The sequence below is a fragment of the Marmota flaviventris genome, chromosome 18 (genome assembly GCF_047511675.1).
Source record: "Marmota flaviventris isolate mMarFla1 chromosome 18, mMarFla1.hap1, whole genome shotgun sequence".
NCBI classification, from domain to species: domain Eukaryota; kingdom Metazoa; phylum Chordata; class Mammalia; order Rodentia; family Sciuridae; genus Marmota; species Marmota flaviventris.
The window spans coordinates 28099682-28116324 of record NC_092515.1 but is presented as its reverse complement, the minus strand read 5'-3'; the positions used below and the strand labels follow the sequence as shown (position 1 = coordinate 28116324).

Here is a 16643-nt window from a genome sequence, read left to right as displayed (position 1 = left end):
ATAAAGAATAATTTTAAAAGAGTGAACATTAGAAGCCAAGCCAGCTTCCCTCCCAGTCACATAAGGCAACACATTTCTCTTGGATGCTTAAGCTACTTGGAATAGGTTCGTAATGATTCCAAGAAAGAGGGTCCTGATTTTTCTTTGTAAGTTTTCTAAATTTTCTTTAATAAAGACATAGAAATTTTATTTGGGGGAAAAAGTTTGAAAACCACATATCAAAACCAGTGTGGATTGGGGGAAATTATTGCAACCCTTGTATAGACAACTCCCCTGTGGCCCCTGGCCTCACAGTGTTCCTTTCCAGCTCCTCCTACACATCCATGCTCCAGAAAGATGCCATAATATCCACCAAAAAGCAAAGGTCTCCATATTCATTTTTAAAAAAATTTTTAGTTGTAGATGGACACACCTTTATTTTTTAAATTTATGTATTTTTATGTGGTGCTGAGGATCCAACCTAATGCCTAACAGGTGCTAGGCAAGCACTTTACCACCGAGCCACAACCCCAGACCTCTTTTTTATTTTTAATATATATATTTCTAGTTTTAGGTGGACACAATATCTTTATTATTTTTATGTGATGCTGAGGATCGAACTCAGTGCCTCATGTGTGCTAGGCAAGCGCTCTACTGCTGAGCTACGACCCCAGCCCTCATCATTCATTTTTAATTACATCCCAGTTCAAAGGATGCATGAAGTTTCTCTACCTCAAGTGAAAGAAAAAGTGGCTCAAGGTCTTAATGTCCTTAGGGTGGAACCCTAGGACAAAATGGAAGCTGAGAAGCTGTAACTGGAGGGTGTAGTGTGTAGGATGAAGTGCTTGTTATTGCAATAGGAATGTACATTACAAAGAGCAAAATTAGTGAGGAGAGTTAAACACGGTCACCATTTTGGACACATATTTTATTGTTTAGAAACTTCCAGCAGAGTTATCATCAAGTACCTTTGTCAGGAGATGTCTGTGTTTGCTCCTCCCCAAACCTCCACACATCAGAACAGAAACAATGAGCCCAGTCTCAAGATGTGAGGTGATAGACCAGCCAAGGGACAGCCTGGCATAAGCTTCCCCAGCATCACCCACATGCAGAGCTGGGTGAACAACAGAAACCGCACACGTGTAGACACAAAGTGCAACCCCAAACGACCATCAGCTTTCTAGGATGGTACCGGAACAGGAAAGGCATCAGAATAGAATCTGCAGAAAATCAAATTAATCATGATTGGCTTTCCTACCTGAAGTTAGCCTCCTAAACTAGCTGACCTTATTATTCATTTTTTTTAAAGCAAACCAAGTATATATGGCGTCTTTTAAAAAATCATGTAAACGTTGTAAAGTTTTTAGGGGTTATTTATAATCTGAATAGACTTATAAAAAATTACTGGACTTGTTAAGACTATAAATACTAGCCCCTCCTCCCCCCATGAAAAAAGCAATTGTTACAAAAATATAAAAAATATACTAGCCTCTACTATTTAACCTTTCTACCAGAAATCTCACGACTCTGGGACGCATCCTGGTTTATATAGCATATGGCAAGCATGAGTGCAACTTTTTCAACTTTTTAAGAAAAAGTGCCAAAACATTCCCTTTTGTTATTTGGGATTGTGGTGGCTTCCTTCACAGGGACTATAATGCTAATGAGTAATGACAATTTGAAGTTTTCTATGGTGTTCCCCTGCAAGGACCCAGTGTGGAAGTAGTAGCATAGGAGGCTGCTTTCAAACCTCACTCCTTATTCTTCAGATTTCTCTCTCCAGCTCCTTCAATTCCATTTTGGGGCTTGTTGGGTCCCCAAACTCCTGAGCTGGCCATGGTTTCCCTAACTTCCCTGGTAGGCAGATGGTAAGGGGGAGGGTGCCTGGTGAGGAGGATAGGAGTACTGAGCTTCTGGAGTGTGGGTCAAGCCTGGTCCAGGTTTACTAATGCCAGGGAAGGGGCATGGTTGGTGGATGATACCTTCCTGACCTGGAGAGATGACTGATGCTACCGGTCCCTGTCTGCAGAGCTGGGAGGGGAGGCAGCAGCTAATGTGAAGGCAAAACACTTTGCATTAAGTTAAAACACTTCAATTCAGTTGAATAAACAAATCAGATTGCATTCACTCCTCCATAGAAAGCTACCAGGCACTTCAATCAATTAAGAGCTACAAAATGGACTTTAATTCCATTTAAAATAACTGAAGAAACTACAGGGGCTTGACTGTCATTGGTTGGTCAAGTCCTTAAGGATCCCTTCCTGGCTTAGGGCAGTTTTAGTCTTTCCTTATCTCTGCTGCTGCCAGCAGGGGGCGATGTGTGTAAAGACTCAATCAAGCCCTTGGGAGAAAACAGTCACTGGGTAACCAGGGGGAGATCCACAAGCCAACAGGCAGACCCTCTCCTCATAACTAGGATATTGCTGGGCTATGTGCCCTGTGTCCCTGAAGTCCAGGGAGACCTCTCAGACCAAGATCTCAGCCTAGCATGTTCAAGAGACCCCTTCATCCCCAAAGCCCTTCAATCCCCCCTGCTCAGAAGCACAGATCTGGCTCAACCAGGTACCTGACTTACACCCACTCCTCCCTACAGGACCTCTGATCTTGGGCATCGTCCCCAGCGTCTACCACAACTTAGCCTGGCAATCTGTCCTGTGTGCTACTGTCCTCATGGTTTTTTTCTGAGATGGCCTGACTGCCTCCAGGCCAGAATGATGGACCCTGTCTGAGTCCACACTGGACTTCCAGGCTTTACTGTTTGAAGGACTACATTTTCACACCACTAAGGGTTTTATTTCATAGATCACATTAGATGTTCTGGGCTTCCAGTCCTCACCATGGTTGTCATACATTTCCCAATAACCTGTTTCTCCAGATCCAAAACATCTCATCCGACACACTCTGGTTGTTTAAAACCCAAGGGAACTTTCCAAAAGCAATGATAGATGATTCGGAGAACTTGGCCACATCTGTTGAGCAAGACCCCTCTGCTTTGGTTGCATCAAAAAAACAGCCTGTGAGACATTGAGAATTCATATTTGCTCAGAAGAGAAGTGCTCCCAACACCAAGGCACAGAGAAAGAAGTCTCCTGGGCAAAATGACGATGGACACAACCAGTGGCCTCAGTGAGACCTTGAGGCAGAGTCAGTGGGGGAGGCCTGGGCGGCATTGCGGGGGGAGATCTGGAGATGGGGTCTCCCCTGGGGCCTGAGGCATCCTCACGCATACTTCTCCAGGAACTTTATGTGAAAGTCCTTCACCTTCTGGAGCACTGTCTTCAGCTTCTCCACTGGAGGGAGAATGGTCATTCTGTCAGGAAAGAGAACAGTGTCAGCCTGAATGCTCTAGAAAAGGAGACAGGAATGAATCCAGCAGCTCATCTTGCTATATCAGAGTGGAGACAAGGAGGTGAGGGTAAGGTGCATGGAGAGGGACAGGCCTGACTTGTCCTCTTTGACAGCTTGCATAGTACCTGGCACTTGTGTGTGTGGGGGCATTCTCTCCCCCATTCATATATTCGTTCATTCAAAATGAGGTCTCACCATGTTGCCTATGCTGGTCTTGAACTCCTGGGCTCAAGCCATCCACCTATTTCAGCCTCCCAGTAGTCTACAGGTGCACACCACTGTACCGGGCTCCTTTATATTTGTGTGTGTGTGTGTGTGTGTGTGTGTGTAAAAGCATACATACATATATATATATATATATATATATATATATATTTATTTATTTATTTATATTTTACACCCAAGTAATATATGCAAACAAAAACAATAAACTGGGGCAACATTTAGGCTAAGATGCATTTACCCATTACTGCAGAAGGCCTGCAACACATTTTGACTAGTGTATACACATTTTAGGGCATGACTTTTGGTATTTCCTATACTCCTGTTAGATGTTTGGTTTTTTTTTCTAAAACCTCTAGCAGTCAGACTAACAGTGAAACAACTTCCATTCACAGCTTTCCCTCCACATTGTCATAGCTACTATCTCCCCCCAGTCCATCAATACACTTCCCAACCCTATAGGCAACTTTCTTGGTTATACTACTATTTATTTATTTATTATTTAGTGCTGAGAACTGAACCCAGGGCTGGTTTGGTATGCCACTACCACTGAGCTACATATGCCCCAACCCAGGACTTTTGGAATGGGCCACGAATTGCAAAGGTAAGTCTTACTAAGAACAGGCCAATAAGACATGGTTTCTCCATCTGAGGAACACTCTCCACAACCTTGACAGTGAAGACCTGGTTCCAGTCTCATGACTTTTCTTTTTTTAGCATCTGCCACAGGAGACATCTGAGAGCAATGTGCATGGAAAGGATGCTGTTCTGAACAGAATGGACCTCAGCAGGAAAACCTTATAACTGCTCTACCCAGCTCAGCCCTGGGAATTTGCATGCCCATCTGCCAGGGAGCTGCACCAGAGTACATCTGTGAAAGGCTGCACAATAAGCACAGCTAATTCTACTATGTGGCAGGTAGCACCTTAGCAGACTCACGGTGTAGACAAGGGGCTATCAAGCATCTATTATGTGCCAGGCATTGTCCTAGGCATCTGGAAGCTATGTGCTGCTGTCATGGACTTTAAAGCACAAGAAAATAAACAAGAAAACACACTACTTGGGACATTTCTGATGGTGATGTGATAGATTAGTCAGCAGAGGGCACAAAGAATAATGAGGGAGATCTTTCTCATAGGTGACCCTGGAGTCCACCCAGTTTTCCTTACACCCTGGGCAAAGGGTCAGCTTGGCTTTACAACTGAACTGAACAGGGTGAGATGCTTGGGGAATATGGCTTCATCCCTCGCAGGCTCTGAAGTCAGCCATCCTGTGCTCTATGTTAAGGAGCCTACGTTTCCCTGGACAAACCTGGGATCTGCCTGGTACACAGGGTGTTGTACCTGAAGTGGTAGGTGCCTTCCCTCTGCCCAAAGCCGCTGCCGGGCACAACGCAGATGCCAGTCTCCTCCAGTAGCTTCATGCAGTAGAACATGTCTGGGGCCATTTTATGCGCCTATGGGAGCAGGGTAGAACTTTAGAATCATACCTAGCTTTATACAGTACCAACACGCCACTGAAAACTATAAACCAAATACAACCTAAACAGCAAGTTATCTTTCCAGTGACAGGGCCCTTCTACCCTGAACAGTATACTGCTGATGGCTGGCATAGAGAATCAGACACCTGAAGGCTACTGCAGACCAGCCAGGAGCCGAGACAGTTCAGTGCTTTATCAGGGATTACCATCCTATTTCCTTTCTATTCATCCCTAGTAGCTGCTCAACAAGCACCTGGCCTCCTAATGTGCTAAGCCACATGGTGCTCAGAAAACAAAGACCCCGGGGATCTGTACCTAATGTGGGCTTTCAAGGGACAAACTTCTCTACGGCCACGGTTGACAGTGCTTCTTACACATTAGTTTGCAGAATAATCACCAAGGGAACCTGTTGAAGTACAGCTCCAACACCAGGGATTCTGACTCCAAGTTGAGGGTGGGGCCTAGGTTCTGAATGTTTGACAAGGTATTCAGCAGGTTCTGAGGTGAGGTGAGGACAACACTTTCAGAAACACCACTCTGCCCCTGCTCTTCAAAGTGACGTCTGCTGCACCTCAGAATCTGCTGGAAATGCAATGAACCCAGAACTGGCATTTCAACAGGAACTCAGGTGACTGGAGTACACGTTCAAGTTTGGGAAGTGCTGCTCCAGGACACAGTGGCTTGGGGGAGGAGATGGTTCTGTTGTTCCCCCAGCATCACACCACACCAGGTACCTCCCTTAGGAGCAGCAGTGTTAACAGCCCAGATCAGTTCCTCTCACCTGGGGCTGAAGGCATATTTTCCCCATCACCACAGCTTGCGGCTGGGTCTGGGCATCTGAGAAAATGCCATCTTTACACAGTAATAGAATCAGCCTGAGAGTCCACAGAGTTCAGAGCCCCCAGGTCCAGCATCTCTGCTCTCCAAGGCAGGAAGCCTGACCTGGCTGTTTCAAGTGAACCCTGGGAGAGAGAGCAAGCCCAGCCGCGACCCGTCCCAGACCTGAGCTGCCTCCACAGCTTTGGCAGGAATGAAGATCCGAGGAAAGGCATACATGGCTCCCTGCAAGGGGTTGCAGTGAATTCCTGGGACTTGGTTAAACAGGTCTTCTGTCAGCTTTGCTTTTTTGGCCAGATTACCCAGGACAGATTCCTTCTCCTGATGAGAGACAGGGAAAGTACAGAAGTGAGCATCTCAGCACAAGGACAGCCATCCCTTCAACATTATGGGTAACTGAATTGACTGACAAAAGATGAGCTTGTGTGTGCACGAGCACAGCCAATCAGACAAGTGGGTGAAACACATAATCCTACATGAAGTTTTTCCATGGATTCTCAGGCCAGGAAACTGCCATGCGCCCTGGGGCACATAAATACATGGGAGTTTCAGGCCACAGGGAAGATCCTGAGTGGCCTGTGTCATAGGATCTATTCTTATATGAGGATGTCATTTCTGAAAATGAGCAAAACCAGTCCCTGCCTATCAGTCTAATGGACTTGGCTCTGAGTGGAATATCCTAGAAATACTTCTAGTAGACACGGGCCTCCTTCTGGAGTTAGCAGGGCTCTTCATTTGGGAGGACACCCCACACACTCTCAGTCCATGTGATATGCACGGGGACACATGACCCAGGTGAAGCAAAGCAGAATCAGTGACTGGTTCAGAACTGGATACATGCCCAGAGTTGGAGCAGAGTCATCCAGGACTTCTGTAAGCACAGCGGGAAGGCGGGGGTGAAAAGGTGTGAGCCTACAGATAAACAAAATGTGGTATATCCATACAATGACACAACTCAGCCATCCGTTGTGACACAGGCTACCACATGGATGAACCTGGGATGCTAAGTGGAATGAGCCACTCACAGGAGAACAAACATTGTATAATTCCACCTGTGTCAGGTACGTAGAACAGGTGAATTCACAGAAACAGACAGTAGAACAGTGGTTCCTGGGGGGGGGAGGAAGAGTGATTATTTAATAGATATGATAAAAAGTTCTGAGACGGATGGTAGAGGTGGCTGCATAATAATGTGAATGTCAATAATGCCACAGAACTGTATACTGAAAAATGATGAATCTTTTGCTGTATATATTTTATCATAGTTTAAAAGAAAAGGAAAAAAAATGTGAGTCTAGATCAGTTGGGAACTGACTTCTAGTTAACTGGCCCATAAGTTCATTGTGTTTTTTTTGTTTGTTTGTTTTTTTGCAATGAGGTGTCACTGTGTTGCTCAGGCTGGTGTCGAACTCCTAGACTCAAGAGATCCTCCTGCCTCAGTCTCCAGAGTAGCTTGGACTACAGGTGCACACCACCTTGCCAAGCTCTATAAGTTCCTTTTTTGTTCAAACTTGTGAGTGTTGGGCTTTTGTCACACAGTTGAAAGGTCCTTACTGGGCTGGGGATGTGGCTCAGGTGGTAGCGTGCTCGCCTGGCATGCGTGCGGCCTGGGTTCGATCCTCAGCACCATATACAAACAAAGATGTTGTGTCTGCCGAAAACTAAGAAATAAATATTCTTTCTTTCTCTCTCTCTCCTCTCTCTCTTTAAAAAAAAAAAAGAAAAAGAAAGGTCCTTACTGGACTGCATGGAGCTGGATAGGCCAGGGATAGTCCCAAGGCCTAGAACTGATACTGTTCCCCTCCATGTCCCCTTCTTTTTAGCCCAGTAACAGAATCCCCTGAGAGTGTTATCAGGACACAAGGCACTTCCCCTCGGGTGCCTTCCCATCTGGATGCTCACAGCCAAGGAAGAGGAAGCAGGGGTGGGTCTACCCACATGCAGCTATAGTCCTCCCACTTCAAAATAAGCCCTTCCACATCCTCAGGCTTAACCAACTTGTGAGGGTAGTTCAAGAACCAGGAGGCACCATGAGTGTCCCCTGGAGAACACAGACATATAGACATTCACAAACCAGCAGATGTATGGCCACCTGGAGATAACCCAACCACCCGCCATGGAAGGAATTCACCTGTGACTCTGATAGTAACTGTAATGTATGCAGGTCACAGCAGACTTACCCGGCTGAATTGTTCAAAGGACTCCTCTCCTGGCACTGGGGGGTTCACAACAATGTCCATGGCAGCCTGTCCAGACACAGGTGGGCACAGACGCACTGAGAGCAACTTTACCAGCTGGCCCTTGATCTCAGGGTGGAGGTTGATCACCTCCATGTAGCCTCCTCTATAGCCACACCTAGAGGATTGAGGATAGGGACATATCCACCAGTTACAAAAGACCTCACAAAGTGCAATTCAGACAGCCAGCATCTATAACCATCCCCACCCTAACACCAAATGGCCAGGTGCAGCTGAGTTTTTGCCACTGGCAAGAAGGTGAATGGAAGTTAATATGCACAAATTCACTTTTTTTTATAAGAAAAATCAATGTGCATTCCTTCCTCTTTCCCTTTCCCCATTTCCTGAGAAGTGGAGATACTGGAGCAGAAGCCCCAGTGCTAGAGACGGACAAAGAAGGCAAAGCCAATAGCCTCGGTCCTTGAGTGAGCTCATGGAGCACAGACTACCCTGGACTTCCCCCTACCTTTGGACTATTATGTCAAGGAGAGAGACATGCCCATCTTGTCTGAGTCACTGTATTTTTGGGCTGGTTTGTTATAGCAACTTAGCCTGAAACCTAACACAGTAGCCTTTGCTCAGAAGATGAGGTCCTGGCATCGCCCTGTGCAGTCTCCATGGGCAAACACATGATTCACTGGTGCTAATGGGAATCAGCCTGAGGACTTTCATAGGAAAAATGTTTGCTTCCTGAAAACAAACCCAACACAGAGGACAGCAGAGCTGAGAAAGGAAATAAGACAGAGCAAAAAAACAGATACAGGGAGTCACAATGACATCTTTTTTGTTTGCTTTTTGATTTGAGGGATTAAACCTAGGGCCTCGTGCATATTAAGTATACCACTGAGCTACATCCCCAGCACCTCTTAGATATCTCTCTCACTTTTGTTTTCCAGTACTGGGAACTAAACCCACTCTGCCATTGAGTGACATCCCCAGCCCTTTTTACTTTTATGTATTTATTTTTGGGGGGTTCCTGGGGATTGAATTCAGGGGAACTCAACCAGTGAGCCACATCCCCAACCCTATTTTGTATTTTATTTTGAAACAGGGTCTAACTGAGCTTCTTAGTGTCCCGCTTTTGCTGAGGCTGGCTTTGAACTTGCGACCTCCTTCTTCAGCCTCCTGAGCTGCTGGAATTATGAGCATGCACCACCACTCTTGGCTCCACTAATTTTTTTTTTTTTTTGGCACTGAGGATTGAACCCAGAGGCACTTTACTACTGAGCCTCCATCCCTAGATCTTTTTTTGTTTTTTATTTTGAGACAGGGTCTTATTAAGTTATCAAGGTTAAAAGCCTTGATAAGTTGCTGAGGCTGGCTTCTAATTTACGATCCTCCTGCCTCAGCCTCTTAAATTGACCGGATTACAGGTGTGTGTCACTGCACCTGGCTTCCATTAACATCTTTAAGTCCTCTGATTCAACTCTACTCCTAAATTTTTTGCCAGTATAGAACTTTTTTTAATGCCTCTTTGATGTAAGCCAATTCATAATGAGTTCTGTATGTTATAGCCAAAAGACTCCTGCCTGCTGCCAAGTCAAAAGATATGAAAATAAGCTGGGAGAATACAATGAGTTAAAAAATGTTTCTCTATCAAATCAGCAGTATCAGGCATACTTTCTGGAGCATACCTCTTTCTCTAGTCTGTCTATGCCAGTGATCAGATTAATGTCCACAAAAAACACAGGTACCCTGAGGCAGGGACCTGGTTACCCAACTGTGCATCCCCACCCCCAACTTCAGAGAACCTGACATGATGAGATTCTCAATAAAACATTTTTTGGATCATGCAGCTGAACTGAACCAGCAAAGACAGATTCCTATCTGATCCTTGGACTGGAACTTCTAAGACAGGAAGATAAATTTGGGCATTTTGGAAAAGTTTCCCCTTTTTTTCAATAAAAGTTGAAAAAAAAGAACCTTCTGCTCAACCCCCCACTGAGGAGCGGAAAATCAAATTGTGGCGGCACACACTGGGATTACAGAATCCCAATGACTTGGGAGGCCGAGGCAAGATAAATTTTAAAAAAATCAAATTATGCAAAGCACTCTAGTCTTAGGTAATCAGGATCTGAGAACGACAGGGAATAATTTGGGATACAAACATCCAGGGGACTGTTTGTTAAAAAGCCCAATCAAGGGCTGGGGAGTGGCTCAGTGGTAGAGCACCTGCCTAGCATGTGTGAGGCACTGGGTTAGATTCTCAGCACCACATACAAATAAATAAAGAATGATGGTTCAAAAATATAGATGGTTTAAAAAAAAAAAAAGCCAAATCAATAACAGAGATGGAGAGATGGGTAAGTATGTGATAAACACAGCTGGCAGTTTGAAAAATGAACAGAGAACAGTTTGTTCTACACAGTATACAAAAGTCTGTCCAGGAAGTAGCACTACTACCTGAGTAGACTAGGAAGACTAGCATTAACTAACCCCTGACAACATCACACAAAATCAACAACAGCCTGGCAACCATCCCAAAGGGACGGTCCCCCAAACCTGGCTAAAATATTTCTTCAAGTTTCACAGTTATACCAGCTCCCAGCCTACAAATGAGAACACTCCCCACACTGACACTTGGCACATGAGAACTCCACAGGCTGGGAATAATGTCTTTAGCTTAATAAACTCCTGGTCTTTCCTTCTCAGTGTCCTTTGCAGGTTCCTCTTTTTCTCCCAACCTCTGAGCAGTGGGGGCCCAGTCCTTGGACCTCTTCTTTGAGCTCACTGCGTGTGAGATGTCCAGCTTTCGAGCTTCAACAAACTAACAACCCATACACTAACATCTCCCAAATTTAAATTTCAAGCCAGATATCCACCCTGATCTCCAGACTCACACATTCACCTCTAGCTGGACATCAAATAAGCATTAGCAAGTTTACATGTCCACGGTGAAAGTCCCTATCTTTTCCCCCCCCAAAACCATCCTCATCGGTTGATGGCAACTCCATTTTTCCTGGTGTTTGAACAGAAGACTCGGGATTCATCCCTGACTTCTCTCTCATATCTTTCCCATCAGCAACTCCTTTCAACTCCACCTTCAGAAGATATTTCAGACATTCTTCCAATCTCTACCCTGATTTGTGACACCTTGCCTGGGGAATAATATGGACCCTTGACTTGAGTCCCTGCTCCTGCTTCACCATTGAACAAGGAGTCTAATAAAACTCAAGTCAGGTGAGGTCATACTATTGCTCAAACATACTAATGGCTCCCACCTCACTCTGAATAAAAGCAGAAAGTAATCAAAGTGGCCCAAGTGATCTGGTCTCTATGACTTTAGTCTCATCTTCTGCTACTTTCCCCCTTGCTCATCCTTCCAGCCCTGGTGCTGCTCCTCCATGTCCCCATGCGTGCTTCCACCTCTGCGCTTCTGCGTGTGCTATTCCTTCTGCTTGGAATGTCTTTCCCCCAGATGTCTCCCTCCCTCCGCCTCCTTTGGGTCTTAACTCAAAGGCCAACTCCTCAGTGGGGGTGCATTAGTTAAGCCTGCAACACTCCCCTGCCCGGCATTCCTCTGGTTATTGTTCTTGACTTGTCATATGACTTTCCTCATTTGTCTATTGCCTTCCTCCTCCTAGAACATATGCCCTATGAGGGCAGGGACTGCTGTAGTTTATTCACTGTTATATCCTCAGAGTGATGATCAGTAAGCACTCAGGAAGTATTTGTCAAATGAAGACTGAAGCTGACCCTTTGGCCCTGAGGTCACCCAGGGCCAGGTAGCCTTCCACGCAGAGCTTGGCCCATCAGTTTTGTTTGTCAACTCAAATCTGTACCCCTTGCTGACTTTAATCAATATCAGAGCAACAGTGACATGACAGAAAACTCCAGATGTTGGAACTACTATGGAATCCTGTTTTTCGTTTCTGTCATTTATCCACAGTCTGTTTTCTTTCAAGCATGGCCTTATAAGTGTAAGCCTCTGTTCAAGGGTGGTTGTCATATCCTTGAGCTCCTCTCTGGGGTGGTGCAGACTATCTCCTGATTCTTAGGTCAGCAGAAGGCTGCCTTCCCTCCAGCCAAGTGAGTGGACCATAGGGCAGGGCAGAGGAAAAGGCAAAGAGGAGACAGCAGCATTGGGAAATCCCCAGGGAAAGTAGGGGTGAGGGGTGGAGGTGGAGCCAACATACTCGCCCATGTAGCCCTTGGAGGTGGAGTGGAAGGAGGCGAGCTCCACGTTGCTAGAGTACTCAGGCCCCATCTCATAAAGCACCTTCTTAAAGGAGTGGAATCGGCAATCTGGAGAGTACACGTTGTCCTGGTATACCTGCAGGGAAGGACACCACAGGGACAGTTAACGCAAGTTCTTCTGAGAGATCTAAGCCCATGAGGGCTGCTGCTGTGTGCAGCCAAGATGGCAGAACACAGGGGATGGGTCACATATGCTGAGGGATAACCAACAGATCGTGTGTTTGAGGCCCAGACCTGAAAAGACCAGCCAGCCCAGCCTCAACTGCCACTTCCAGGAATGAGCCAAAATATTGCTTGAAGGAACTTCCAGAACAAGCAAAGACAAGAGGCCTCAGGCTAGACCCTGACCTTAAGATATCTTAGGGGTTCATTTGATTTCTCCCACATTCATCCCCATCCAATCTCCAGACTTCTCCCAAACTTCTCAGACCAGTGATGATACCAAGAACTCCCATATTCTCAAGAAAATTTTCTTCCAAAAGCACAATGATAACCTTCTTTTAATAATATTAATGAGCAGTTAATGTTCTCTGATCTCCCTGTTTAAGCAGTTAGCTCTGTTTGGTTTCCTTCATAACTCCCAGGTTGCAATTATTTTTTCTCTCCACTTTTTGTTGTCTAAGCAGCACCCATACCCATTTTGTTCCCCCAGATCTCCAGAGTCTAGTACCCACAGCCTGCAAGCTGAGGGTTAAATTAAATTTAGCTCTTGAGATTAAATTCCCCACACCCATTTTGGAAATCATGGAAATGGAAGCTTTCCAGGGGCCCAAAGGGCTACTGGGAGTGTTAGGTAGGCTCCATCTTCAACATGCCAAGCACCAGCCTCTTCCTCCTCCTCCTCCTCCCAGACCCAGAGGGGAAGCTGTGCATCAGGTCACAAGGAAAACCATGGGTCTCTCTGCGGTCCCTTCTCTCCTTTAAAAATGAAAGTTTTGGGGCTGGGGTTGTGGATCAGTGGTAGAGCACTCACCTCACACGTGGGAGACCCTGGGTTCAATCCTCAGCACCACATAACAATAAATAAGTGAAATAAAAGTATAAAAAAAAATACTCTAAAAAATGAAAGTTTTAGGTCCTTCTATGATTAATTATGGCAACAATCTAATGGGGAAGCTGAGTATATGCATGGGGTTGAGGTGGGAATGCCAAGGAACAAAGAAAGGAAGGTAGTGTGCTAGAAGCTACAACTAACCAGAAACTGTACAGAAATAAAGATGAAATGAAAATGGAACTGATAGATCCTCAATTTCTTCCTTGAAAGGCAGAAGAAGAATGGGCAGGCCTCAGCTACAGAACTGGGGTTCAAGAAGCAACAGTTACATGGTTAATTAAGATCCCATCTTCAGGTTGTTGAGAGAGTTAATGAGATGGTAGATGTGGAAATACTAGGAGGCAAAAAAACCTGCAGCTTTATGGAGTGGTCATCTGTCATTTCTGCCATGGGGCACACATTCTCTAAGAGTATCATGATTTGCCCTTAAGGAATGACTCCCCAGGTTTCCACTTGGAGATTTGCAGAAGATAGGCAGGGAGGAATCCCATCTCTTGCCCCTTGCTCTGGGCCTGGCCAATTTGCATATTACAATCCCCAGGCCAAAGTGACTGGTTCAGCTATTGCATAGGCTGAGCCAATGAAGTGCAACTCTGAGACTTTCGCTGGAACTACAAGGATAAAATTCTCTCCTTCTGGGGCTGGAGTTGTGAGGCCCTGGGTTCAATCCTCAGCACTGCATATAAATAAATAAATAAAATGAAAGATCATTTACAACTAAAAAATATTTTTTAAAAAAATCTCTCTTGGGGGCAGGGGTTGTGGCTCAGCAGTAGAGCACTTGCCTAGCATGTGCAAGGCCCTGGGTTAAATCCTCAGCACCACAAAAAAATAAATAAAATAAAGGTATTGTGTCCAACTACAACTAAAAACTAAATATTTAAAAAAAAAAAAAAATCTTTCTGGGCTGGGAAGATAATAGGCCTATGTTTGAAGCCAAAACAGAGAGATGAAAGGAGGAGAGAGAATATGGAAGATACGGTTTGAGTCCTTGGATCTAGCCACACATCTGTGACCCTTCCTTTATTTTATTTATTTTATAGTTTAAGTGATTTGTGGTAAATTTCTGAAATTTACAACTAATTAGTATCCAAACCAATGTAGGGATAAGTTAGGTCACAGACTCATAGGCTGTAAGAATGAACATCCTTACTGTTGACCAGAATCAATTCTCCAAAACCTAGAAAGTTCTCTCTGGCTATAAAACATTCATGCCTGAATCCCACCCTAGAAGAGAAAGCTCACCCCCACCCCTCTCTGAGAGGGCAGCTGGGACTGCTCTTACCTCATCAGCCAGGAGAAAGAGCTTCTCTTCCCAGGCAAAGTGAATCACATCTTCTATGCACTTTCTGCTTTGTACCTGGCCTATAAAAATCCCCAAGAAAACCAAAATGTAGGTTGTAATGCTGTTTAAATGGTCCCCAGGTCAGAATCCCACCCCGAATCACTCGGGTGTCCTATGTTGCCTCAAGAGATCACCCTTCTAGTTGCTATCCATGATGGTGTACTCAACCTCCAGGGATGCACAGAGGGTTGGCCTCTCTGTCTGACTCACTGAAACCAGTTATGTGGAGGGAGTAGGGTTTCACACTCCACTTCTTGTGGGGTATGTTTGCATGAAATGTTTATTTGTCTGTTCTGGAGCACAGGAAGATAGGGAAGTATCATGAAATACAGGAAAATAAAACTCAAAGTTAAATCTGTCAGCTCACTTCCTGGTCTCCCATATGCACCCTGATATGGTAATTAGGTAAGAGTTAGCAGAGCAGAATTGGGGGTGCTTACAACTTCTGTAAACACCTTCTCCCCAGAAAGGCACCTACAAGCTTCACAAGGCAGAGACAGAGTCTATCCCGGTTCATCACTATCCTCAAAGCTGACACTCAACAGGTGTTCAACAAATATTTGCAGATTAAATGCTGAATGAATGAGTCTGGGCAACAGCTTTGGAATCTCCTGTCAGCTGTTCCTGGCGAGCTAGGCGTTGCTAAAGACTATGATAACAGCACTCTGCAGTTTTCCATGGCTCAGTCTCTCCTCCTTCAGGGAACTGACTCAAAACTAACAAAGAAAACAACCACCATCCATTCTAGAAACATGAGTGCAAATGAAAGACAGCAATACAGCAAGTCACAGAAAATGCCGCAGAGGTGGGAAAAGGAACAAAGACAAGAAGGTAAAAATGAGACCTTCCCCCAGTATTTTCTGAGACCTACTTTGAGGGTGCACTGGAAATGTCAGAGGTGCTCACAATATCATCTCAAGCAGCACCACTCTAATCAGGCTTGTCAATTTCTTTTAAAAGGCCATGTTTCTTTACCATATATATGTACATATCTATGTGTATTATATACATATGTTTGTGTACATATATGTGTAAACATGCATATGTATTATTTGTGTATACATATATATTATAATGTACAGCAGTATGCAGAATGTTATTTATTTTTTAAAAATGCCTATATTCTTGTCTATGGAAGAACACACACAAAAAAAAGGTCGGGAAAAAATGTACATACATTTATCTTGTAAAAGCATGGTATGATTCAGCCAGGATTTCTGCCTTAAACTATCTAAGCAATGAACTAATTTCTTTATTAAGGAACTGTTTTTTCTCCTGCCAACCAAGTGCCCACTGGGCTTCATATCAAGCAAGCACAGGGCTCTGGGATTCCAGTTGAGTGGCAGGCCCTGGTTTCTATAAGGAAACAGCCACTATCCTCACAGAGACGGCAATGTCTACCTTAAGGGCAGAACCTGCCTGCAAACCCTCCTAGTCTTCCCTCTCACACCTGTGATCCCATAACTATATCCTATTAGAATGTAAGCAAGGATTTGAGCTCCAGAATGTGCAAAAACATGTTCATTAAATGCTAAATGGAACACAGAGACAAACTAAGGAAGGACCAAAGTCTCAAAAGCCTTCAACCTGGCAGAGGAAATGAGATCCAATGGATGCAAATAATTCCACTGATGTACATAATGTAAACTTGAGAATAGGACATAACTTATGTCTCACCAGTGCCTGGGACACAGCAGTCACATAGAGCAGACCCACCGAGCCACTGAAGGGACAAACTCATGAACAGTGGTGAAGAAAAGCCTTACATGGCTTTCGAAGGGTCAGGGCACAATTGTGCCCAGATGGAAGATACAGGATATATGGCTTTGATACAGGCCCCAAAGGCTAGAGAGGGGCTCCCAAGTGTCTCTCACCAGAGTCTGGCTGGAAGGAATTTCCCACGATCATGGGAATATCTATTGCTTTGTCTTCTGAGCACCCTTC

The 16643-nt window shown here is 44.9% G+C and overlaps 1 protein-coding gene across 2 annotated transcripts in view; it reads right to left on the bottom strand.

Moving 5' to 3' along the window:
* Nucleotides 1-889: 889 nt before the first annotated feature.
* Nucleotides 890-16643, bottom strand: part of Gpt2 (glutamic--pyruvic transaminase 2) — a 37346-nt gene continuing 21592 nt past the window's right edge. For both annotated transcript variants that reach the window (XM_027939067.2, XM_071605232.1), the window contains 6 exons: nt 14640-14719; nt 12240-12376; nt 8047-8221; nt 6032-6187; nt 4893-5005; nt 890-3289 (listed from right to left, as the gene is read on the bottom strand). In XM_027939067.2, the coding sequence (XP_027794868.1) occupies nt 3199-3289; nt 4893-5005; nt 6032-6187; nt 8047-8221; nt 12240-12376; nt 14640-14719 (752 nt within the window). In that variant the 3' untranslated portion in view covers nt 890-3198. The remainder of the gene's footprint in view (nt 3290-4892; nt 5006-6031; nt 6188-8046; nt 8222-12239; nt 12377-14639; nt 14720-16643) is intronic.